At 40.7% G+C, this 27,678-nt stretch overlaps 1 protein-coding gene across 1 annotated transcript in view; it reads left to right on the top strand.

Moving 5' to 3' along the window:
* The window catches only part of LOC149175031 (lysine-ketoglutarate reductase/saccharopine dehydrogenase bifunctional enzyme), a 573,325-nt gene that overhangs the window by 364,909 nt on the left and 180,738 nt on the right, over positions 1-27,678 (top strand). Inside the window, exon 16 of the mRNA XM_089419501.1 lies at positions 10,810-10,875. Within this exon, the coding sequence (XP_089275627.1) occupies positions 10,810-10,875 (66 nt within the window). The remainder of the gene's footprint in view (positions 1-10,809; positions 10,876-27,678) is intronic.

The following is a 27,678-nucleotide window of genomic DNA, read 5'->3' on the forward strand; positions in this document are numbered from 1 at the left end:
TAGCCTCCTCAATCACTGCGCTGGCCCTCTGGCACTATCTTTGCCTCTCTGCTATGTACTTATTGCCCCTGGTTGCAACTCAGATCACTTGTTCGAATTTTCTCAGCAAACCCCGCTCCAAAAAATCGAACTCACTGATCAACCTTGGTGTATCTTCAACTGACCCTCAAGCCTCCTCTTATATTTTTCCTGTTGAGTCTTCAACAGCTGAGATTAAGTCCCTAATCAACGGCTAAGATTAGATTTGGCTTGATCCATGTCATTTAGAACATTCTCACCCAGTTTTATATTAATAGTAAATACCCATTAATATTTTAATTTTCCTAAGTTTAAACTTAGTAACCCTATTAAAAATATTAATTATTTTTATATCTCCCCAACCGAGTGGAATCTCCCCAAACCATTTATGGGTCTTAGAGGTCTTATGTGCCTTAGCCTCTCCACCAATTGTCATGGCTAGAGCACATCCAATACTACCACAAATCAACACTCTCTGGTTCTTATTGCTGCTGCTCAGCGAATAAGAAAACAAACTTCTTGGCGGGAAATCTTACGGGGGGAAAGTTCCCTCACAGTGCTTCTTCCTTCTCTTCTGGCGTCTTTCTGCCCAACAAAATGACTTGCAGAAAAACTGCGTCCCACTAGCTTCTCCTCACGCTAAGGCTTCAACGCTGCTCCCTCTGCCCCGTCAAACTTTTGAATTGGGAGTCCTTTCTCTCTGTCGACTCACTAATCTAGGAATATATCTAGTCGCTGCTAGAAGCGCCTCTGTGCTCTGGGAGTCCTTTCTCGCTTTTGAATTAGTAGATTGTGAATATATCTACTAATCTCTCCTCCTTCCACCACGAATAGAACGTGGTGGTGGGCCTCCACGTGGTGGCAATGAAGAAGATGGTGCCTCTGGAAGTCGTGGCACTGAAACTGATGAAGAAGAACCCCCTGTTGTTGGTGTTGAACCATGGAACCTAGGAACCAAGGGACTAGATGAGGGAGCATCTGCTATATTTATATTTTTTTTTGCTTTCATTTGTCACCCTAACCCAAGGTGGACCCACCCCCAACAAGCAAACTCACCTAAAATTTAAAAAAAAATTGAAAAAAAAACGATTTTCTAAATGCTTTTCCGGAAGCTTTTCTGGAAGCGTCTCGGAAGCGTCTCGGAAGCGTCTGGGAAGCGTCTGGGAAGTGCCTGGGAAGCGCCTCGGAAGCGTCTGGGAAGCGTCGTACGAAGCGCGCTTCGGAAGCGCCAGCGCTTCCAAATTTCCAGGAAGCGTCTAAAAATTTCGGAAGCGCGCTTCCGGGGACGCTTCCTGGGCGCTTCCGTACGGGGCGCGCTTCGGGCCTAGGATCCGGGGGGGGGCGCTTCCTGCAACATTGTTCTGCACTCTAGCCCTACCTTGCCACTCCACAACACTTTGCTCCACCCGACACCTATCATCATGCTACGGTCGTTAAGGGCTCCCGTAGCTGTATGTGATCCAAGAGTTTGGGCACCTCAAGGATCCTGCCCCACTTTTGTAGTTCTCTCGACTACAACTCTATGTCTCCCCACCTCTTCTCTAGAGGCGCATGAGCACTCATGGCACAATTGGCATCAGTCTCGACATCCTTCTCCGCCTTTGCTAGAGCTGCCTTTGAGTCAGAAGCTTCTCCCTTGCCTTTCTTCCTAGGGCACTGAGATGCATAATGTCCAGCTCCCCACAGTTGAAGCACTTGACCTTGGAGATATCCTTCTTCTTCCTCATTTGAACCTCCTGTTGTCCAGCAGATGCTAGAGCTGCATCCTCCTCCTCCTCCTTGATTCGAACTGCTTTCTCGCTACTCCTCGCCTTGGTCATTCTCCTGAGCTCTTCATGTCGAAGAGCTGCCCACATCTCCTCTCAACTGGGGAAAGTTGCTCTTCCCAAGATACTTTGGACAAATGTCTCCCACTCCTTGGAGACTGCATTCAGGGTAGTCCTGACCATGAACTATGGATCCGGTGTAGCCCCCACGGAAGTAAGATGGTCGCGAATCCCTTGCAACCTTATAAGGAAGGGATCTATCTCCTTTCCTTTTTGCATCTGATATGACCTTAGCTAATTTTCTAATAACATCTTCTGCTGCACAGAAGAGCTCTAGTATAAGGTGGTCAGGGTCTGCCACATCTCCCTTGCTGTGTTCTTCTTTGCAATATGTAGTATGACATGATCCTTGACCCTGTCTAGAATCATGCATTTCGCCTTCGCCTGGGCCTCCTCATGCTTCTCATTTGCATCAGGATCAACTGGGACAGCTACGGTTCTCAAGGCATATTCCTTGATGCGATGTTTATTTAGGATTGCCAGGATCCTGGCCTTCCAAATGACAAAATTGGAAGCCCTGTCCAATCTGTCCTGATCCCTCCATCCATCACTACCAGCTCTACTCCTCTTCTAGACTCCCTCTGAGTCTTGACTTCCCTCTTGGAAATCCTCCGGCCAACTGTCAAAACACTCCTCTCCAATCCTCCTTTGCAGCTACAACCCGGATCTAGATTTCTTGGCTATAAATCTATTGAGGTAGTGCTTCCCTCTACCTTGGTTCAGTCTCCTTAGACATTGTTCTGCACTGGCAGAATCAGCGTCCCACCAGCTTCTCAAATCAAAGTTGACACAACTCCCTTAGCCCCGACAACTGAAGAATCTGAGCCCTTCTGGCTCTGTGCAACCACGTGAGAGTTGGATCAGCTCCTTCTGGCCATTGCGTCAATCTTTCCTGGCTGAGAAAGATGATCGGGCACTGTGTAGGCCTGATCTGCCCCTCCTCTGCCTCTGTGCTGGCCTGGACAGCGGACGCAGCGACTGCATGGGCTCCTCCCAGCTACTGCGTCTTCCTCTCCTGGTTCAGAATGCTGATGCAAGCACTGCGTGAGCCTCTACATCACTTTCTCTGCACTATGTCACCCTTCCTTCTGCGTCTCTGGCTCTGGGACAACGTTGTCTCTCGGGGCAGTTGCTTCTCTGCTGCAAACTCTTAAATTTCCCGGCTGGTGCCTTTAGTCTCCTATGATCTGCAATCGCTCTAAAACTTCTGAATCTAACACATCAGAAACCCCTACTGCAATATCTGGTTTACTATCTCCTACTTGTTCTTTACATTAACAAGTTATTTAGTAACATAAACATCAAAGTAAACACAATTGCAGCCTTCACAAATATATAGATCAACAACTGAAATAAACTAAGAAAACATAAGGGACACCGTTATTTTTGGACAATCGCCCCTGGAAAAACCCAATTCGGGAAAACCGGTGCAGCATATATCAGGGTTTTATTATTAACCAGATTTCTCAATACAACTAGGGTGCCAGAAATGGCTCACCCTTCAGAGAATATCCTGGTCAGTAGTACCTCTATCCAGAGACAGATATTCCGGCAAATCAGCAACCGAATGAACAATCCCACAGTGACTTTGGTTGTTCCTAGTGCTGGAAAGCGAAAGTTGCTCCAAGCACTCCTCTAGAACTGCGTCACCCTTCCTCAACTCTGCATCAGCTGATCAACTCCCAGTCTTCCCCACAGACACTTCCAACACTGCCTCTGAAGGCCTCTTTGACTTCTGCATCAAACTCTACGGCTTCTACGTCAGCCTCTACGGCCCTCTGCGTCCTCTGCGTCAACCCTCCTAGGCTCTGTGCTGCCTCTTCCTGCACTTTGATGCCTCTCTGATATGTATTCTTCAACCTTGGATCAAAATCCCTCGTTGAACTACCCCTCACTGCAACATATCACTCACTCGATTTCCTCAACAAACCTAGCCCCAAAAAATTGAATTCTCGATCTCTCTTGGTGTATCTCTCCAACTGACCCTCAAGCCTCTTATACTTTTCTTGTTGACGATTCAATGGCCGAGATTAAGTCCCTAATCAACGGCTAATATTAGATCTGGCTTGATCCTCGTCTCTTAAAAATTTCTCGCTCATTTTATATTAATACACATTAATATTTTAATTTTACTATGTTTAAACTTAGGAACCCATTAAAAATATTAAGTATTTTAATATCTCTTCATCCGGGTGGAATTTCTCCAAACTATTTCTGGGTGTTGGATATCTCATGTGCCTTAGCCTCTCCACCAATTTTCATGACTAAATCACATTCGATGCTACCAAAAATCAACACAACCCAACTATCCCTGCCCCTCATTGCACAAACTCACTATCAATATTCTCCCGGCAGCTGCTCTGCTTCAGAAAATCGAACTTCTGAACTCACTCTATGTGTATTTCCAAATGACCTTCAAGCTTCCTTAAATAATCTCCTAGTTGACATTCAACAGTCTAGATTAGAAGCTAATCAATGGCTAAGATCATTTATGCTTGATCCTCATCTTCTTCTAGAAGTTACACCCACAGTTTATATTAATACCCTTTAATTATTTTATTTTCCTAAGTTTTGGCTTAGGATCCCATTAAAAAAATTAATTATTTTAATAAAACTGTTTTTGGGTTCTTGGGAATACATGTGCCTAAGCCTCCCTGCAAAATTTGAGACTTAAAGCACATATGTTGCTACCAAAAATCAACAAGTCTAAACAAAAGTAAGGATATAGAGAAGCATCATAAATCAGAAAGAACTTATCTTCAATGGGAGGTGATCCTTTCCCTCTTGAACCAACCTTCAAGAGCCATTACTATCTATTGTCCATATGGCAATGTTGCCTTCACTATTTCAATCAACTTTATCAACAACCAGGTCTACTAGGGACTATCCCATCTAGGGCTTCATCAAATCTATCACAAGTGCTTGAGCATCTTCACATTGACTATGCTAGGTTTCATATCTCAAATCTTTGCCATAAACCAGGGTTTCTCTCAAACCCTAACCTCATAATATCCATCAAACCCTAATACACAAATTGCCTAAGGTTTTCTTCAAACCCTAGAATTCTTTTAGGTCTCCTCCATCTTCTCTTACTTCCATCAAAGGTGTCTCCATGGGGGTGATCTCCATGACTTTTCTTCATCCTAGCTCTGATACCATGTTAATTTTTCTTAGGGCTATATTGTTCTTTGCTTTGATAATTGCATTTCTTCATTAACACATTAAGTTCACCCCATAACATCATAACATTATTCATATTTACATCATTATTCAGCAGCATATGCAACTATGTAGAAAGAACAATATCATCATTATCAATGCAACGAAACACAAATGAACAATAGAAGAAAAGCATTCACACAGAGGCACTAGGATTGGTCGAAGGCCGGGGCAAAACCCACTATGGGGAAAACCCTTTCAAATTCTTATTCTTAGTATATTATCATCAAATGATTTAGCAAAAGAGAGTACAATGATCCATATCTTCATCTATGCAACTAACCAGCAAAACAACCTACAACATCCATGAAATGAACCCAACAATGCATATACTCAAAAGTTCGATTCTGAAGTCTATAATGAACTGTCACTGTCTGCAGTCAACTACCAAACTCTGTAGTCACCGAGTGAGATCTTCGGACAACTGAGATTCCATCATTTAAGTCCTGGTCGCATGGAGGAGGATTCATGCAAGCGATTATGACAGCCTAGTCACACCCTTAAGCTTGGCATGCGAGCGACTGGGGTCTGCAACCAAGATTTTGTAACCCTAATCCCCAATGGCATGGATGGAGAGTTGTCCGTGCGACTAGAAGGCTCCAGTGGCACAGAGGGGCTTCTGTGCGAGCGACTGTGGTCGACTTCGTCCTGTGTTGTGCCTAAGCCTATGGTCCAAAATCCTAAAACTGAGATGTGAGCTTTTGACTCTGCAATTTCACCTCAGAGCGAACCTATTTCTCCGCGGACGAGCGTCAAACCTGTGCAAGCCAAAACCAAGATAGAAATGTGTCTCATGATGGCATCCAAATGAGGTAGAGGTCAGTTGTATTTATAGCCTTCCTAGGGTGTCCACTTTGCTTTAGGGCCAACCTTGTCAAATGTGTACATGTGGGCTTTTCTTCATAAGTACACTTTCCCTTATCCAATTTGAGTGATCTCGAGGTCGATTTTGATCCTCTCGAAAAGAAGAATTTAATGCAATAAATATCTCCATAAAGTGAGCTATCCAAAGTGGAATTTGACCGCAGTTGCATATTTTAATGCTTCGCAACACTTGACTGCAACTATCACTCGAGTAATCTAACTGCATCACTGACACTGTCCATCCTACTACTGAATATTGTGGGCCCCCGTAGCTAGGTAATGATCCATGAGGAGGATGCCTCAATGGACCTTGCCCAACTCTACAACTCTAGGACTATAACTCCATATCTCCCCACCTCTCTCCTGGAGGTATAGCTGCATCCAAGGGTATTGCCATCACATTATCTACATAGGCTTTGAAGCCATGTTCATTTAACAAGAAGGACATCCTAGCCTTCTAGATGACAAAGTTGGAGGCTCCCTCCAACCTATCCTAATCTCTAAGTCTAGTTGTGGCCATCTCTAAATGTGATCAAAAATATCCCTCTTTTCCGCTGCTCGACTGCCGAGTCTGCTACACGCACTTCCTTTTGGAGTGAGAAATTATGCTCATAGATTCTGTCGATCTGTAACTAGAAAATCAGATTTCTAGAGCTCGAGAGAAATTTTCTTTGTGTGTGCCTTTCTCTTCCTCAGCGTTGATCTGCTATTGTTGATCTAGCTGCAAAGCAATTGCACCCAAAGTTTCTCACCGGAACCCTCTATCTAACAAATATACTGCAAATTCCTGCAGGTTCCTGCAATCACACTGCAAATTCCTGCAATTGCATGTGAATTCCTGTAATTACGCGTGAATTCCTGTAATCACGAATTCCTGTAATTAAGTGTTAATTCCTATAATTGTGGATTCCTACAATTACATGTGAATTCCTATAATCATGGATTCCTGCAATTATGCGCAAATTCCTGTAATTGCAAATTCTTGCAATTATGCACAAATTCCTGCAGTGCAACCCTCTCTCTACTGAGGTTGATCGACTTTTTTGCTGGTTGCAAACTGAAATTCGAACCCTACCTCTACAATTCACACTCTACGTAGATATGGGAAAAAATTCGCTTAAATCTCCCTCTGAACTGCGAAATTTTCTCCCTCTTCGTCTCTAAGCCTCTGATCTGATCAATAATGCTTTGATACCATGTGAAAATTTCAAGTACTAAAATCCTATTGCAACAACTAAAATTATTACTTCTAAGTTTCTAACGATAAATTAATTTATCAGTTTATTGATATGGCAACAATGAAATAATCACATTGCAATCTTCACCAAATTAAATTCTGCTGAAGATAAAAATAAGAATTTAGAAATGCAAGCATACACATAAAAATTGACACAATTACTTTGGACAAATGTCCGCGAAAAACCCAAACTGGAAAAACTGGTGGAGTATCTGAGAGTTTTATATTATTATGCAACAACAAAAATTCTGAGTAAAATCTATGGATGCCCAACTGACAATCTAATCTGAGAGAAATACTGGAAAAAATATTCTAGAGAAATTTTCTCCCTTTTGCAAATCCACTGCGAATTCCTTCAATTACGTGCGAATTCCTGTAATCGCGAATTCCTGCAATTAGACAAGAATTCTTGTAATCGTAAATTCCTGCAATTACATGCGAATTCCTGTAATCGTGAATTCTTGCAATTACACGTGAATTCCTACGATCATAAGCGAATTCTTGCAATACACGCGAATTCCTACAGAAATATTCGGCCTTCTCTCTTCCGACTCTTCTGGAATTTTAAACTGCTCTGGAAATCTGCTACTCTGCCCCTCAGACACCAACTACTCGATCTCTGGCTAGATCTCACTGTTAAATCACCTGCTACTGGAAAATCGATCTTCCTTGATCACTATCTCCAACTGGTATACCCTGAATCTCACTTGTGCATCCTTCTGGCTCAAACTTCTCCCTTGCTAGATCTCTACAACTAGGTAGCTCGATCTGCCAAGCAACTTGCACACTGAGTGTGTTGATCCATCTACTCATCAACTTCTTATAATCTCACTATGGGACCCCAACGAATAAGGTTAAATCTTAAATAATGGTTGAGATTATTTTCTTGTTGATCCGTGTGAGTTTTTAGATAATTGAAAACTTTCTCAATTAATTCTGATTAATTAACCCCTTTTCCTAAGTTTAGACTTCAGAAGTATTTAAAATAGGCTAATAATCTAATTGAGACACTTCTAGGTGGAATTTCCAGAAATGATTTATGGGTTATGTAGAGTCATGTTGGCTTTTGCCCACGTCCTAAATTTGTATGCCCCGGCCATGTTTTGCATTTTATGGTACATTTCTTGTTGAAAGTGGCCAAATTATGCTTTTTACTTTCTTTTTAGTTGCATCAACCCTCGGGTATCGTTCCAAGCCTAACCCAAAGTGTGAACAAAGGGAGAGGGAGGCTAACTCCTTGTGGACCCGGATGGGAAATATGGTGAAAGGGGTTATAATAAGTGGAGGTGAGTGATGTATGTGGTGTCGGGAAATGGGACCACGCAACCAAAATTGGGATTTCCCATGTAGTGCCATTCCTAAAGCTAGTAGCCAATAAAGGAGATCCTACAGGACTAGGATACAAGGTTAACTACTAAGTTGGACAAAGGAGACAAGAGTACAAACCAAGCCCATTCTTTCTGTTGAATCCCCCAACTAATCCATGCACAAAAGTGTCCATGATCAACAAGCCAAAATACACAACTACATAATAAAAGGCTATACCTTCAGGGTTGGAAGGCCCACCTTCAAACATATGATCATAACAGATGGGCGAGGGAGCATAATGGCTGGCTCAAGTGGCGGAGATGGTGGCAGATCGAGCTATCTTGTGGCTGCAACGGGCTACTAGCTGCCAACCGAGGACCATCTAGGAGAAAAATTTTCTCCTATGGATATCACCCACTAGTGGTGGGTAACAGGCCCTACTCAAGGAGTATGAACATTTGGGTGCCAAATCCCAAAGAACCGATGAAAATTTAGACTCGAAGAATGGAAGTGAGATATGGGGCATGTAATGTGTCATGGAAAGTGTTAAGTATGGTGTAAGGGGAAAATGAACACAATATTTCAATCTGGGCTTTCCAAGCAGTGCCCCTCCTATAAACATAAGGGCTTAAAGGAGGTCCCACTAGACTAAGGCTAAAGATCAACCCCCTAGTAAGGTGAGAGAATACATTTATTGTCAAGAATGGTCAATCTTCCAGATCACCCCTTTATTCATACCAAATGCTCAAAACAAACAAGCATAAGCACCCAATTGCAAAATGATCAAAGTACCTTTTGAATAGCAGCCCACCTTCATCCAAGTGTAAATGTTGGATGGTGAGAGGCACATGGCTGATGCAAATGGCAGAGGCACATGGCAAATATCGTCAAATAGTGGTTGTCAAGGGTTGCTGGCTGGCTCACTGTTCGGCTGGCTATCAAATAAAGGAGATAATTTTTCTCCTATGGGGTTGCCCATTGTAGTGGGTAACAAGACCAAAGGTATGAAAAAGATAGTGATGCAAAATGTCAATAATAACTTGAAGAGAGCCCAAATGAAGAGTCATTCATGAGCCTGTCCATGAAGATCAAGAGTATGAGGAAGCCTCCCCTTTATCCTTTATTCATGAAGACAAAGGGTTGGTAAATCACAATTCCTCAAATTTCTGAACTTAATGATACCATAATTGAAGACTCAAGAAAGATTTGTATTCATATTTGTTTTCTTCTACATCCAATGAAAATAAGGGCAGCCAATAATATGTTATAATGGATAGACATTTTTAGAATTTGATTATAATTTGGATGAAGATTATTGGGAATTTTTAGGAGATCCATTTTATGATACATGTAGAGAAGTGTGTGCAGATTTTGAATACCTCTAGGCGTGCCTAGTATAACAGAAGCAAATTTATAAAATCTTTTGAACATTTTTTGCCATATTCAGAGATTTTCATACCTCATTTCTAGCCATATTCACTTGTAACAAATCCAGAAAATTTTCAGATTTGTGAACAGTTTTATGCAGAAAATTCCAGCCACCATCATCCTTAAATATTGGTGAATTTGCACGTAAATTTTAAGTTGGAAATGATCCTTGGTTTGCTGGAAATTGTGTGCACAGCAAATTATATACCAACAAACCACAAAATGAACACCAGAAAAAATTTCCAAATCTAAAAATGCATTCTGTAATTTGTCTTCATGCTCATCCAAAAATAACTTTGCAATGGAGGAGTCTAAAAATTTGATCCTTGAGGATAATGAAAAGGAATTTTGTATCATGGTAGGACATTTTTGTTCCTTGAATATCCAAAATAAATCACCTTTTGTTTTATGTTAGCCAAAAACACAGTTAAAAAAATAATAAAAAGGAAGTTTTTAGTTGACTCGCAATTATGAAATGAGAGAGTTGAATATGCAGTTTCCTTGAGAGCAACTTTGGATTGTTAAAATATGTATACAATAAAGGATTCATGGGTATTTGTACATCTCTTGGTTAAGCTTTGGCAATTATGAAATGAGAGAGTTGAATATGCAGTTTCCTTGAGAGCAACTTTGGATTGTTAAAATACGTATACACTAAAGGATTCATGGGTATTTGTACATCTCTTGGTTAAGCTTTGGTCGATGAATGGAGTTCCTATCTTGTAACAACATTGGTGTAGTGTTGAGGTCTAAGGTTCTCACAATTTCTTGTAATGTTTTGAATTTTTTAAATAGCTTTTAAGCTTCCTACTCATTTTCAAAATTAACATAAATGCTTACTGTATATCCCAATGGTTTATCTCAAGCACCCACTATAACTCTTCTTAACTTATTGTCTTCCTTGTGCAGGTAGATGTTGTGATAAGCTTATTACCTGCCAGTTGTCACACGCCAATTGCACATGCATGCATTGAGGTATTATATAAGTTCATCCTTACTGTATTGTTTTTTTGCCTGTTGTCATCTTTATGCAATATTCACTGTAACCCCATATCCTATGGTGTTTGATATATTATCACTTTGTGTGCCATATTATTGTTAAACTTTTTGTTTAAGAGATTTTTTGTTGTGTATAAATACTTACATATATGATAACTATATTTTATTAACAAAATAAAAACTAGAGGTTTTAGATTTGATCAAATGATCCATGCTTTGCAGCTTAGATAACGGCCTGTTGTCGCGCGGATTGACACGACAACCCTCAGACCGGGGGCTGTCACTCTGATCCCCGATCCCTCCGTTTAAGCCAGTCTCCCGCGGCTAAGGGGGGTAGACCCTGTGAGATGATGAGACCAACTGTCGACCAGTTGGTTGGGAGATACGATACACGATATGATAAGCACTAGATGGATTTAGAAATTTAAAGGACCAGTGCCTTGTGGAGTTAATGTTTAAATGATTAAGTACCAGATGCTGGCAGGAATATGATCTCATTAGGAGCAATCGTTTATCATTTAACTTTTATCAAGTGAGAAAAAATGCTTAACGACTTAGTGATACTCCAGCAAATTTAGATTTTCGAAATATAAAGTGTTTTGCATGACCATGTAAAATAACAACAGGAGGCCACATTCATGCAATTAATCATCAGCTGAAGATTGAATCAAATTAAACACTAATCCCCACGTTAAAAATTTCAATCTCAACATAAAAGATGAAACACAGGTAATTTCCGAGTCAAGACTGAAAATGGCAAAAATATCCCACAATATATTTTTTATGATTTTCAGGCAAAATTTTAAACAAAAATTCCTAAATTAATCTAAAACTTAACTGCATAAAAACTAAACTAAGCCTAAAAAAAATTTATAAATCTTTTTTGTTATTTTTTTTATATTATATTTAAAAAAAATCTAAAATCTAAAACTTTAAAAATCTAAAACATTACTAAATAAAAAAAACTACAACAATATAAACTATGAAGACTTTAGAACTATATGAAAATTTAAATAAAACAAATTCTAATAAATCTAAACTAAACCTAAGGAATTAAAATTTAATTACAATCAGAACTATACGCTACCCTACTATTAAAACTTAACAAAGAAACAAAATAAATAAAAAAAGACAGAAGCTATACTCTAAACTAAACTACGCTATCACACAGGATCAGGCATTTACACACTAAATCGAAAAACCAAAGATGAATGCGTGACCTGGAAAATGCGATCGGAAAGGAAAATGCGGCTGCTAGACGGAATGACGAAGGGCTGCGAGGACACGACTTTGACAGCGCAAGCGAAGCTCCACCTTAAGGGAAAACACACAGCCGGCTGTCCAGATTACGCTAGTGATCAAAACAACGAAAAAAATACCCACGCGAAAGCCCTAAAGGAAATCCGCAGACGGTTTCATCAAAAATTTGGACGCAAGAAAAACACAGTAAAAAAGACCCGATACATATGCCCAAACAAAACTCGATTTTCATGTTCTGCCTACGTGAATAATGGAAACGATTTTACCTGGGCAACTTTGAAAAATTTCGAGGTCGATTGCAAGGTTGCCTGGAGACGATGGCATGCAATGACTTGAAAAAAAATTACCTCACCTGAAGATCTCCTGCGTTTTTTTAAATGTTTTCTGAAGCTCACACGTCAGAATGTAAACTGATAGCCAATGCATTTTCCAGCTCTTGACGGCGGTGTGAGCATGACAGTCATCCACAGGCTTTAAACGTTTCACGCGGCGAACATTACCAGATATGCAGTGATCGATGGCAATAGCAGTTGTTGAGACGCGTGGGTAAACAGCTCTTTGTCCTGGCTTTACGTAAATGGTAAATGAGCAGAGAAGTGTATTTGAAATGCTCCCTCGACAGCCAAACCAGCAGATGGGCAGACAACTAACACCGCATATAAGGAAACTTTTTCCCGACTTTAACTGTAACCTGCAAGAAGAAAACGAAATCTGGGAGATATACAAAATTTTGCAGTAAACCCTTCAAAAAAAATTTGTATAAAATCAAAATCTTCACAGCTCTGGGACAGCCAGATTTGACAATAATTGCAGTAATGCTTTCAATATATAAGAAATTTGAACTTTGCTGTGAACAGAAGGAAAATCTCTCATGTAAAACAGGAAATAAACTCTTAATGATTAACCCAGGGCCAAAATCAGCTAGGCTCTGCAAAGAAAAGCCTGTGGGAGTCGGCTGGTTCAGCCCAGAACTTCCCCAAATGCCCACAAATACCCTTCACCTAAAGACTTCCTGCACACCTCAGGCAAACATCAGTAAAGAGGGCAAGAAATGCTGCTAGATTTCAAGAAATAATGGAGATACCTGCCATTATTCCAGAAACCCTACAACATTCAAACCCTAGCACATGAGCAAGATACCTGTACTCACAATACTCTGAAAACAAGCTATTATTAACTGCTGAAAACTGAAATATGCAGAAAAAACAAACATCTCACAGCAATTCCAGAGAGTAACACCAGCCAGTTTTGAACCCCAAAGTCTTTTTATTAACCAGAAAATCAGATTACAAGAGAGCTTTTCAGTACAGACTCACAGATCAGATAATCTGAAATGACCCCTAGCACCCTACTTAAAGGAAATGCCTCCAACGGCTAGTTCGAGTGATCCATGTAGAAATGATCTCGACCGTTGATGAGGATCAAGACATCTCTTGATCTCATCCGTCGATTTATTCACTTAAAATATTATTACTTTATTAGTTAGGGTTTTTGCTTTATATTTCATTTTTTAATTTTTACTTATTTTATTATTTTATTATTTTTATTCATTTTTTAATTTTTTAATTCATTTTAAAATGGATCATCGAACTAAGCCTTCGGAAACATCACCTAGGACCTAGGACCTAGGACTCATGAGGGGATTTAAAACATTTTTCAACCCTCAGGACACATTACATCATGACTTTTACAATTTACATCTTAAGGGAGAAAACCCCTTTAACATAGACCCTCACAAATCACCCAGTTCTGCGACACAACTATAATCTAGCAGATCAACACACTAGGATTCTCCTAAAATTCCAATGACAAAATCAATCCCGGCTTTGGGGTCAGGTTTGAAGGAAAACTCTGCCGATCCGTGGATCGGTGAGACGAAAAACCTTCCGGGACGTAGATTATCATCAGAAAGTTAGGTCCACCTAGGCAAATTACATACATGACTCATGTCTGCTAAGATTATTTACAATCAATACATGCAGACTGGGTTTACAATCAAAAAGATCAAGTTGCTGATGATGGCAGGATGGCACGGACACGCTGATCAGGTGCTGCCCCTTTTTGCCAAAAAAGGGGGATGTACTGCATGGGTAGTTGACCAGTAGAGGTCAACACGGCCCAAGAATATTTCTTTGCTAAATGATTAATAATTGCATCTTGAAATTGGATGTTCATTGGATTCTTTTCTTAACCATTAATTTGGTCTTTAATTAAATATATGTGGATGAAAGTGCACATATTAAATAGGAAAAACTTTTACTCAGATTCCGATCTTTAGAAGCCACACAACTCTCTTTTTCATGTGAATATTTGTTATTGTTGATAGGTGGTTGTCATTGATGTCAACCCAAGCAACACCAGGAGCTGCCCCGATGTTCAACGGCAAATTTGGCATAGAAATTCATGGTTTCTCGCATCCAAATCACTCTAGTTGGTTTGTCCTCGGAAAGATCTTTCCGAGGATATGTGTTACCCCACACAGTTCTTTACGGTTTGAAAGTTGTCTGCATTTTAAGCTTAAGACCCAGTTTTGTGGGATAAAACCCCATGGGGTAGCGACATGACACCTTATTCACCTATGGTTATTAATATATGACTGCAATTCTCACCGCAATCTCATTGTGTATAAGTTGAATAACTTCAAGAACCAAAGGCAATAAACCAATCATTGACTTCACCACCAAGTACGACCATATGCACTAAGCCAATCATTGGTTTCAAATTTCTAACGGAAATGATAATATTTCTAGACAGATATTAAATACGGTGGTTAAGGGGGATTAGTTATTATTTATTAATATTAATACTATATTATTTCTTAAGTAGGGTATCATGAATGTTGCCCTTTATCACTTAAAAGGATGAAGACCACCTAAAGGCTAGCGGCCCTTAAATTATATTTGTTATTTTAAAAAAATCATGCAGCCTCCAACATTCATATATTAAAGCCCCTTTCTTAGCCTAACCAATGACTATATAAAGGAACCTTATACATCTTCCACTAATTATGAATTGAACAATGAAATAACAAGAATATTATTTGAAATTTTCGGCCCTTGAGGAATCAATGCTAAATTCAGGTGTTAGGGTTCGATTTGTTTGTTGGTTTGTTTACATTGCAGGTCTAAGCGAAGGTTGCAAATTTGTTTTGAATTCAGTTCAGTTCTCTCAGCATTCCATTGACCATACATCTTAACTCTCGGCATCCCTGAACCTTCATCAACGAAGAGGATTCGGTCCCCCTTTTAAAAGGTGCAGAAGAGTTTGGAAGAGAAATATGGCATAAATCTCAGTAAGAAAATTCAGCCTGAATCACAAGGAAAAACCTTGGCTTCTAATCACAAGAAAACTCGGCATGTTACAGTAAAAATTTCAGTGTCTAGGTCTCTTTGAATACCTCGCAGAAGTCCAGAGAAAGCCTTGTTACTGAACCTTTTGACATGAAAGACCGAAGTCTGTAATTCAGACTTAAAGGAACCTCAATTGGATAAACTCTTAATTGCAAACTCAAACCAGCGGAAGAATACTGAGGCACAAATCAACATCTAAAAGTACCATCTCTACACACATCCTCAGCAGCATCAATTTTCAGTGACAGTGTGCCTTTTCAAGTCCCACACAGTGAGAAACTTGACAGTCTTTTGATCTAAAGGTTCCAGGTAAGTAGATGTAGCATATACATTATTCTATTGTTTGGTTGATTGGGTTAGTAGTTAGGAATTTATGAAGATTAAGGGCAAAAGCATTATAAATAGTCAAGATTCCTGGTACAGGAGCCCATATTTCGTAGAGTCAAGTTGCCTGAGAGTTGTAAAAGGCATTGTTGGGGAGGGTCAATCCTATTGTTAGTGTCCATCGAGATAAGAGTATGGTCCTAGTGATGTTTGTCATTTATTGAAATCATTGTAACATGGATCATTGTCCCTGGTATGGGAGTCCACATCTTTCAATTTGTCTTTATAGGGTTGTAGGGTGGTGCAAGGGAGGTGGATGAAGTCACCTACATGGAGGGGCCAGTAAATAATTCAGGGTGGTAGGGTGGTGCTAGGGTGGGTTGTGGCTCACTTGGGTGTTGGGGCATCCTTTCAATTGATTGTTGATAAAATTAGAGCATTGGGGCGTCCTTCTAGTGGGAGTTGGAGAAGAATGTTTTTTTAGAGTTTTAGGAAGTTGTAGCTTTCTTTTCAGTTGGGGCTGAAGATTAAAGTACTTAGTAAAAAAAACTTCGGTGGCTTTTGATCCAAAGGGGGTTTTCCATCTAAAAATATTGTACCTAATGTGTTTATTTTTTCATTGTTGTTTACTACTCTTACTGAACAATAATAATAATAATTAAAGATTAACTAATCTCTGAAAATTATTAATCAAGTGCTAATTGCTAAGAAATATTTATTCACCGCTCCTCTCAATATTTCCAACACTTACCACTCTCCACACTATAGCCAAAATGCTAAGGGTCTTATGGGCATACATTTTCATTGTTCATGAAAATGTAGCCAAAATACTAGGGGTCTTATGGGCATACATTTGCATTGTTCATGAAAATCTATTAGAAGTCTAAATCGGTAGAGCTAGTTGTTCCTTATGTGGTACAAGTTTTTTTAGGAAATACATCTTATATTAACATAAAAACTATATAGTCTCATGGGGGGGGCAGTTCAATTAGTGATCGAAGTAATGTGAAATCTGTGAAAACTGAGAGATTCAAGGTTCAAATCCCCCTGTTTTTACGGAGAGGAGGACAGGCCGTAGACCCCCAAAGGTTTACTAGTAGTTACGTGTGAGGCGGGTTGCTAGGTTCCTTTGGGATACAAAAAAAAAAGACTACATACAAAATAAAGGCTATGTACAAAGGAATTTGTAGAAGAGAGATATAAAGTAGGCATCCTTCTGAGTACTACAAGAGTTGAGATAAGATCCAAATAAGAATGTACATTAACATTTTTTGCATCTCATTGATGTGTTTTCTATGCTTGTATTTTATCCCAACAATGTTTTACATGGCTTAAGGAAACAATGTAAACCATTTGGCACTCTTTTTTTATGCCTCTAGACATCTCGAACATAGATGGGGATCCTTAGAAAATTTGAAGTTTTAGGTCTTGTTACCTCTCCAACCAGCATAAAATCCCTAATCCACAAGGTGCTACTCAAGGGGTAACTACTAGGATGGTCACCATTGTCACCGAAGAAACCGATCCTCTAAATCTTGGTTGGATATTCTCCAACTCAGGGAGAGTACCCCTAAGTATTAGGATTTACCATTGTCACCTCAACAATTACTCCCATGATTTCAGTTGTTGGATATAATCCCCATAAGGGAGGTTTTCCCAATAGATCCTAGATATTAAATAACCCAAATGATTTTAAGCTAAATACACCCTAAGGGTTCTATTACAAATTAATTTATCAGGGTTTCTAAGGTCCATGCAACCTACTATGATTTGAACACACGAGGACCCATTGTCACCTCAACCCAAGTCCCCACTCTTTAACCCATGTTACTGCAAAATATAGCAGGCTTGGTGCAAATCCTCACTAGGTAGGTCTAGACCTCGTGGTGACAAGAGATCGCCCGCCATTGTCATCTCATCAAACTTTATCCAACTATTTAGTGGTAAGTAAACCACAAGGGAGGCTTCCCTATATACAAATCACCTAGAGGATATTTAATAAGAAAGGTTCAAGGTGATGGATGGGGTCTATGATTTGGATAGGGTGCTTGCAAAGACAAGAGTGTTGAGATACTCTTTACTAAAGTACAAGCACTTTATCCTTAGACCATATTACCACACTGGTCTAGGTGGATCCCTAATGGCCCAAAAATCAAATTCCTTGAATCGCAGCAACACCAGGACTAGATTAAAGAGCTCGTCACAAACTTTCCAAAAACGCAAAGGGTGCCTCAATTCGAGCTCATATGTGAAAGTTATGTTCAATCAAAGTTCAAGGTCAAACTTGGTTGAAGGACTGGATTAGCAGAGTGCCAATTAAATTTGGAGCTTTGACAATTTGGCAATCTGACCAAATTTGGCGGCCTGAGAGCTAAATTTAGTGGACCACTAGATAAATGTAGCAGTATCGCTAAAGTTGGCAGAATTGCCATATCTAGTGACATCCGCCAAAGTTAGCTGCTAAAACGTGGCCCAATCAAGTAGTGCCACATGGCACCCATTTCAAGACCAAAAGAGCTCGGTCAGACCGACCAATTGGTAGCATTCGGGCAGTTTAAAATAGTTGGCAGTTATGAAATGTTTTAAACAAAAATATATATAATCAACAATCGGGTTCCAAGCTCACCAACGGTTCGTACACATATGGCGGAACCATAATGTCAACAATTGCAACAAATAGTTTAAAAATATTTGGTGGTTTTAATTGTTGGTGGCGGTCAATTTTTAACAACATATGGTTAGCAGATCGCCAAGTTGGCAACACTGCCAACCGACCACCAACAAATATCACGTAACGGTTAACCGCGGTCAAATAGTGGTTAACAGTTATATATTTAAAGCAGTGTTTCCAAACATATGACATGACAATCAATCAAACAGTTACACAAACAGTTAATCAGCGGGCAAGTTCCAACTTTGGCAAGTTGTTTCAACATATCTGGTGGTTCCACAAATGGTTAGCAGGTGGTTATCGCGAACGGTTATAACTATTGTCAGTGATGGCATATGAATTACAACAGGGGGTCAATCTATAACACACCAAACCCCAATGAATTTATATGTTAATAAAACAAATAACAAGGGTCGCGGATTTCGAACCCCGACCACCCAACTAACCAACATCCTAAACATAGTGTAACACCCTCCTCCCACATCTACCTAAGCAACTAGATAGTCGAGGTAAACATCGACGAGAGGCCACTATGATATGATTTGACCTCCTAACTTACGTTAAGGAAGTGGAACCGATGGAAACACACCATATAGACATTCAACATCATCATTAGGACCCTCAGGAACTATCCCAACCTTTCTGCCAATCAGCCCCTGGGTCCCACTAAGATTTTAGACCACTTGACCCCTAGACTCTCCCACGCTATAGGCCTGCCAGTGTCCAAGAGGCTTTGGACACTCTCATGACAAGGCATGCCAGTGTCCAAGGACTATTTTTTCAAAGTGTTGTGCCAACATCCCCGATATTTGAGCCACTTTTTCAGGCCCAAAGCCCAGGTCACTATCCATAACTTAATGACAACTCCATAATAGAAAGATAATAAGGGGGCAATGATGCCAAAGAAAATACTTGAACAAGCCCTTGCCTGAACCCCTATTAGCCATGATAGACATTTCGTTGAACATATCAGGAATATGTAATCTACAAGTGTAAATAGCAGATCTAAGCATAGGGGTCTCATACCTATTTGAGAATCTCTAAAAAGCATTGATGCCTCAACACATTAGCGGCCATTTCATCCATTAAGCCATTGACATATTGTTCATTCATTTACAAGTAGAAACATGATGAGAGCCATACATAGAAATTGTCATAATACATATTCATAACTAGCATAATAACAACATAATTACCAAGGAAACCATACCCATATAATCCACATATAAACCAGTATAATACTCATGAGATAACAAGGAGAAATAACCTCATATTAATGTTGCAAAAGCCAACCCGGTATGGGACTAACACGTACCACCTGACCGTAGAATGGCTGAGCCAAATCTCTCTTCAACCATTCACCCCTATGGCATATTCCAAGTATGAATGTGGGATCTCAAAAAACACATCAATCATGTTGATTTTTGGTAGCATCGGATGTGCTCTCGCCATGAAAATTGGTGGAGAGGCTAAGGCACATAAGATCGCCAAGACCCAAAATTGGTTTGGAGAAATTTGACCTGGTTGGAGAGATATTAAAATAATTAATATTTTTAATGGGGTTCCTAAGTCTAAACTTAGGAAAATTAAAATATTGATGGGTATTAATATAAAACTAGGTGAGAATGTTCTAAATGACATGGATCAAGCCAAATCTAATCCTAGTATTGATTAGGGACTTAATCTCGGCGATTGAAGACTCAATGGGAAAAGTATAAGAGGAGGGTTGAGGGTTAGTTGGAGATACACCAAATTGATTAGTCAGTTCAATTTTCTGCAGCGGAGTTTGCTGAGAGAATCGAGCTAGTGATTTGTTGCAGCAAGGGGCAGTTCGGCACGAGGCCAAGAATACATAACAGAGAGGCGGAGATAGTGCCAGAGAGACAGTGCAGAGCCTAGGAAGGCTGACGCAAAGGTTGAGGAGGGCAGCGTGGGTGACACAGAGGGTCAGAGGGCTAACGCAGAGGCATCAGTAGCTGCACAGAGGCTAGCAGAGTTGAAGTAGGGCCAAGAGGCAGTGTTGGGTGATTTTCGTGGGGCAGGCTGAGTGCTGGTGAGCTGAGAGGGTGACGCAGTCCCTATCAGAGTGACACAAAGCAGTGGAGAAGCTTGGAACAGCTTTCGCTATCCAGCTAAGGAGCTGCCATAGTTGTTGTGGGGTCGATCATCCGAAATATCTGTCTCCGAAGAGAGGTACTACTACCGAGGGCATTCTCTATTGGGTGAGCCATTTCTGGCACCCTAGTTGTATCCAGAAAACTGCATAATAATAAAATCCTCATGTCTGTTGCACTAGTTTTCCCGCCTCGGTTTTTTCCGGGGACGATTGTCCAAAAACAACAGTGTCACTTGTGTGATTGTCTCAGTTATTTCAGTTGCTGATTTGAATATGTGTTAAGGCCACATTTGTGTTTAGTTCGGTATTTATATTTATAAATAACTTGTTAAAGGAAATAACAAGTAGGAGATAATAAACCAAATAATGCAGTAGGGATTTCTGATGTGTTAGTCTTAGAAATTTCAACAAATCAAAGCCATCCAGGGCTTCCAGAGGCCAAACCACCTTAACCCATTAAACAATTATTCCACCTCACGATAAAACCATCATCAGATTGGTCTCTACCCAAGCCTTCCAGGGCTCCAGAGCGTTTGTTCCAACCTGACTTCCAGGACTAGTAACTCAACCCACAGTCGTCATCGGGCTTCCAGAGCGTTTGTCCAACCAAGGCTTCCAGGTCTAGTAACTCAACCCACAGCTGTCGTTGGGCTTCCAGAGCATTTGTCCAACCAAGGGTTCCAGGACTAGTAACTCAACCCAAGTTGTTACAAGGTTTCCAGAGCATTTGTCCAACCAAGGCATCCAGGACTAGTAACTCAACTCAAGTTGTTAGAGGGCTTCTAGAGCCTTTGTCCAACCAAGGCTTCAGGAACTAATAAATCAACCCAAGCTAAAGGAAACATGAGAACCGACCAGAAAATCAAAGAAATAAACCCACAACACCATGGCTATCTAGGAAATGGCAAGGCTAGGCAAATCCACTATCAATCCAAGCAATCCTCCATGCCAGTGACGGATCATGACCAATAAACCACATGCATGCCAAAACTAGTGAGGAAAACATACATGCAACTCGATACCTGCAATCGAAACTCGTTGTAGATGCTGATCCCAATGTCCTCTTGTGCTTTCCTATCCTTCCTTTGCCTTCTTGCTCCAAAACTCTAAGTATGCCACACTCTCCAAGAGTGCTCCAAGAAAACTCGAAGTATCCAAGAGTATGAGAGAGAATAGAAGAGAGCTCCACCAAAACTGAACTGACCAAGCTTACCCACTGCTCCTACTCTAATATGCAAATTACATCAAACACTAGGTGTAATCAGAGACCCAATGTAACCAACATATCATCCAATCAATATGAGAACAACTACCCGTTTGCTTACTCATGCAATAGATCCAAAGGCAAGGGCAGGAATGGCTATATGGAAGGTCACAAGGGCGGGAGTTGGGAAAATAGAATGAAGAGCGTCACGAGGAAAGTGGTAACAGAGGATGTAATCTACTCCACAGGATCCTTTCTTCCAACCAAAAGATAGAGATATCAACAATCAAGCTCATAAACTTCCGATGGATGGCAACCTTAGGCATATCATCCTCATCATGGTCCTTATCATTCATATCGTGCTTTATGGCCACCCTAGGGTCATGATTGGAAGGAAAGGGAGATTGATGACATGGGGAGACACAACAAGCATGTTTCTCATGACGATCATATTCAGGCAAGAGAAAGGATTCTTTGCTACAAGAAGGGTTGAGGAAAGGGTCCACATGCAACTCAACTACAACCCTAGGATTGTGAAGAGAGACAAGGGTCCTATTGATATCCTCATCATCGTTGTCATAGATAGGGACCTTGTCAAAATGATTCCCATGAACCTCCCATTTCCCTTCTTCAATATGTAAGTAATCATTGATATCAATGTTTGAAGGGGTTATGGGATCACCTTCTCCAAGGTCTTCAAGGAGTGGATTATAAAAAATAGTATCCTCAGAAAAGGTAGGGTTAACTTCAAGTTCACTTTGCATAGACTCATCCTCCCTACCACACTTTCCCTAAAAATTATCTTCATCACCCTTTTCGTCATGCGGACCCAAGTGTTGATTTTTGGGTAGCATTGGATGTGCTCTAGCTCCGAAGTTTTGTGGAGGGGCTAGAACACATGAGTTCTAAAGAACCCAGAAGTTGTTTGGTGAAATTCCACCTGGATTGTATTTTATTAAAATAATTAATATTTTTAAAGGGGTTCCTAACTCTAAACTTAGGAAAATTAAAATATTAATGGGTATTAATCAACATATGTCGGTGAGAATGATCTAGAAGTGGATCAAGTCATGTTTTAATCTTAAGCGTTGATTAGAGACTTAAGCTCGGCTGTTGAAGACTCAACAGGAAAAGTATAAAATGGAGGCTTGGGGTTCATTTGGAAACACACACGGAGAGAATGAATTGATCAAGAATTCGATTCTAGGGCAGGGTTTGCTAAGGATTTCAAATTAAATGATCATTCTGCAGTAGAGGGGCAATGAGAATCCAGGAGAAGGACTTTCTAGAGAATACAGATAGAGAGGTGGAGAGAGCCAGCACAACAGAAAAGCTGCCAGTCACGCAAATGCCGAAATTGCTGGAATTTCCGGGAACAGCCGGGAAAGCTGACGCAAAGGGCAGAAGCCGAAACTGCCAAGAAAGCTGACACAAAGGACAGAAGCCAGAACTACTGGGAACAGTTGAAACTGTCGGAACAGCTGGGAAAACTGACTTAAAGGGCAAAAGATGTGAAGTAGAAATAACTGCGGTTAGCCAGTGTTGTGTTAGATCAACCGGAATTATGCCGGGTGAAATGAGGTAAAATTCACTCAGATTTTGCGCTAGTATTTTCTTCGTAAAGGATTGTTAGATGAGCATCTTAGATTTTGTATTCAGATATTTCTCCTGCATAATAATAAACCCTCAGAGCTGCTGCACCGGTTTTCCACATAGAATTTTTTCGGGGACTATTATGTCCAAAAATAAGTGTCCTATTTATCTTGTTCTTTGCTCTGTTTTTTGTTTCATGAGATCAAATATTTAATTAGTGTAGGTTGAAAAAGTAATTTGCTTCAGTATTCAGAAGAATAACTTGATGAATGTAATTTTAAAATAAAATCAAGTAGGTTAAGTAGATTCAGATTTGCTGCACTAGTGGTTCCTTGGACTAGGAATTTTCACATGGTATCAGAGCGTTGATTTTGAAACAGGAAGAGCAGATCCAGTGCTGAATAGTGAGGCCGAAAGCTACACTTGGCAGCAGTTCGAATCCCCTTGGAGGGATTGCGCAGTCCTTGCTGAGACGCTAATCTGAGGAAATCTCTCTCTAAGTGAGTTGATAAAGAGGTATGATTTCCGAATCGTGAGCTTGCAGAGGCAGAGGGAGTGACTGAGAGCCTCAATGCAGTACTAGAAGGGCGCAGTTTCTGTCGGAGCAGAAATCTGCCAAAAAAGAATGAAGACACATAGTAGGGGAATTTTCTCCTCAGAGAACTTTCCGCTAGAACATTTGAATTTCTCACTTGCTAAGTAGTTGAGTAGTGCTAAGTAGCGACTAGAGAAGTCAGTTCGACAGTTGGGTGAGATGGCATTGCATGGGCTCAAAGACCAGGACAAGTTGGAAGGTGCTTCCAACTATGTCATATGGAAGACCAGAATCTTAGCTGTTCTGGAGGAATATGATCTCGAGGCCTACGCCAATAGTGTTCTAGTTGTTCCTGCTGACAACGATCAAAAGAAGAAAGACAAGGCCGAGAAGGGGAAGACAAAGAGGCTGATTCTCGATGGAGTTTGAGATCATGTGGTCTCACACTTGCAGGGCAAAGATACAACCTTGTCTTCTCTGTATAATGGCTCTTTTGAACCGCGGAAAATGTATTTGGAGCGGAAGTTGCAGCGGACTTTCATGCAGAAGGGAAAAGTGGTGAACCTTTATCTTCAATGTCTTAAGGACACTAGAGACTAGCTTGCTGCAGTGGGGTTCACTCCTCAACCAACTGCGATGGTGAGGATAGCTCTGAATGGAGTCTCAGATGAATGGAAAGTCTTCGACCAAAGCATATTGGGCAGGGAAAGACTACCTTCATGGGAGGAGATGTGGGCGGCTCTTCAATAGAAGGAGTTAAGGAGGGACCTAGTGAAGGTCAACCTCAATGGCAATAGTGGGAGTGGCACAAAGACGAAGGAGGAGGAGGAAAACGCAGCTCTAGCATTGAAGGGATAGTAGAAGTAGAAGCGGAAGGACATTTCGAAGGTGAAATGTTTTAGATGTGGCGAGATGGGTCACTTTGCATCTCAGTGTCCTTTGAAGCAAAAGGATAAGGATGAGAAGCATGATCTAAAGGTTGTAGGTGCGAAGATAGACGGGGATGATTTTGCCATGAGTGCCCACGCATCTCCAAGAGGGAGATGGAGAGATATTGAGCTATAGTCGGGAGGACTACATGTGCGCAGGATCCTTGAGGTGCCCAAACTCTTGGATCACATACGGCTATGGGGACCCTTAATGACAGTAGGAGAATGACGAGAGTCAATTGGTGTAAGGGATGATGGAGCAACAGTGGCAGAGCTAGAGCGCCAAAGTCTGAAGCAGCACAGTGGAGTGTTGCAGTAGTGCGGAAGGCACAGAGCAGATACAAAAACAACGCAGTAGCATCAGAGGGTCAGCACAAATTAGCAGCAGAGGTAGCTTCAGCGTCAAGGGGCATCTAGACTAACTAGCATGTTAGCTTTTGGGTGGCTTTTCAGTTGCTTACTTCTCAGCAACTGAGTTGCAGTGCAACAATTAGCAGTGGCAGTGCTATGGGCAGCATGATGCAGCATATTGAGAGGGAGCTGCAGTACAGATACAGGAGCGACAGTGGAAATGTCATGGACAATAATAGAGATTGCTGCAGCGCAGTGGATGAAGAGCAGCAAGCCGAGCACTAGCAACACAAAGGACCGATCCCGTGGATCAGTTTGATACTTCTGTTGGGAAGTATTGCTAGAGCACATTCCTCGCTAAGAGAGAGTGTTGATTTTTGGATAACATCGGATGTGCTCTCGCTCTGAAATTTTGTGGAGGGGCTAGAACACGAGTTCTAAAGGAACCAAAAACCATTTGGTGAAATTCCACCTGGATTGTATTTTATTAAAATAATTAATATTTTTAATGGAGTTCCTAAGTCTAAACTTAGGAAAATTAAAATATTAATGGGTTTTAATCAAAAGATGGGTGAGAATGATCTAGAAGGCGGATCAAGTCATGTTTTAATCTTAGTCATTGATTAGAGACTTAATAATGGCCGTTGAAGACTCATTAGGAAAGGTATAAAATGGAGGCTTGGGTTCATTTGGAAACACACATGGAGAGAACAAATTGATCAAGAATTCGATTCCTAGGGCAGGGTTTGCTAAGGATTTCGAATTAAATGATCATTTTGTAGCAGAGGGGCAGTGAGAATCCGGGAGAAGGACATTCCAGAGAATACAGACAGAGAGGCGTAGAGAGCTAGCAGAGTAGAAAAGTTGCTTGTCACGCAAAAGTCGGCACTGTCAGGAACTACCGGAACTGTCGGGAAAGTTGACAAAGAGGGCAGAAGCTGGAACTTCCGGAATAGCCGGGAAAGCTGACGCAGAGGGCAATTGCTTGAACTGCCAGGAATAGTCGGAACTACTAGAATAGCCAGGAAAGCTGACGTAGAGGGCAGAAGAGGTGATGCAGAAATAGCCAGGGTTAGCCAGAGTTGTGTCCGATCAGCCAGAATTTTGCCATGTGAAGTGAGGTAAAACTCACTCAGATTTTCCCCCAGTATTTTCTCTATAAAGGATTGATAGATGAGCATCCTAGATTTGTATTCAGATATTTCTCCTGCATAATAATAAACCCTCAGAGTTGTTGCACCAATTTTTCCACATTGGGTTTCTCCGAGGACTATTATGTCCAAAAATAAGTGTGTCCTATGTATCTTGTTCTTTGGTCTATTTTCTGTTTCATGAGATCAAATATTTAATTAGTGTAGGTTGCAAAAGTAATTTGCTTCAGTATACAGAAGAATAACTTGATGAATGTAATTTAAAAAAGAATCAAGTAGGTGAAGTAGATTCAGATTTGCTGCAGTAGGGGTTCCTTGGACTAGGATTTTTCACACCAAGGAGGACCCTCCTACCTGTTCATCAACTAGACTCCCATGGTCATCGTGATGCTTGATGAAGGCTTACTCTTGAATGTTTAGTGTAGGGCATACTTGAAAATGTCTAAGAAAGCCATCAAATAATTCCTCAATAGATGAGATGCTCCTAGGTTCGTGATTATGCAACCATGAATTATGACCATGGAGGGATCTCATGAACAACAGTATAAGGACATCCTGGTGGACCACTTTCATCTTTGAAGTATGTGCGATAAATCTTTCTACATGATCAATTGCAGAGAGTGGATCACCATCAAACATGGGCACCCCATGTACCATCCTCCCTGTGACATGATTAGGGTGCCCAGGGATGCTAGTGATGTCCAAAGTGGGAAAATCATCAAAGAAATACATCCTATTGAGATATACATGTAAATTATGTAGGAGTCGCCAGGGTTAATTTAGAGATGCCTAGAGAAATGCTTGCTCCACCCTACAAGCATTGGCCTTAAAGTTCAATGAATAACTAGGGCCTTGTTCTTCCAGTGGAGTCGCCAAGAATGATATAACAATGATATCATAGGGGCAACAAGACACATGTCTCGTGTCCCTGAAAACGATGCCAAAAAGGTTACTGCTCAATCTAGCAGGGGTCCTAGGAGGGGTTCCAAAGGGACTGCTACTAGACCAAGTGATAACAATGGGACAAGGATTCACTGTCACCTTAGTCGATGTCCCCTACTCTTTACGTACTTTCACTGATGGGAGGAGTCTTGGTATGGAGAAAATCACTTGAATGATAGGATCAATGGCAAGGTATAACGTGATTTCCTAGGCCCATTCAGAGGAGAGGCTCAATTAATGGTTCAAATACTTAAAGATGTTGAGAAATCTAGGGAAACTAGAGTAGGTGAATTCTCATTCAATGATAACTTCTTGTGATGTAATTTTACTTAACTTGATTAGCTTCTTCTTTT

The sequence above is a fragment of the Pinus tabuliformis genome, chromosome 4_1 (genome assembly GCF_031772625.1).
Source record: "Pinus tabuliformis cultivar Carrire ecotype Pingquan chromosome 4_1, CPIR1, whole genome shotgun sequence".
Lineage (NCBI taxonomy): Eukaryota > Viridiplantae > Streptophyta > Pinopsida > Pinales > Pinaceae > Pinus > Pinus tabuliformis.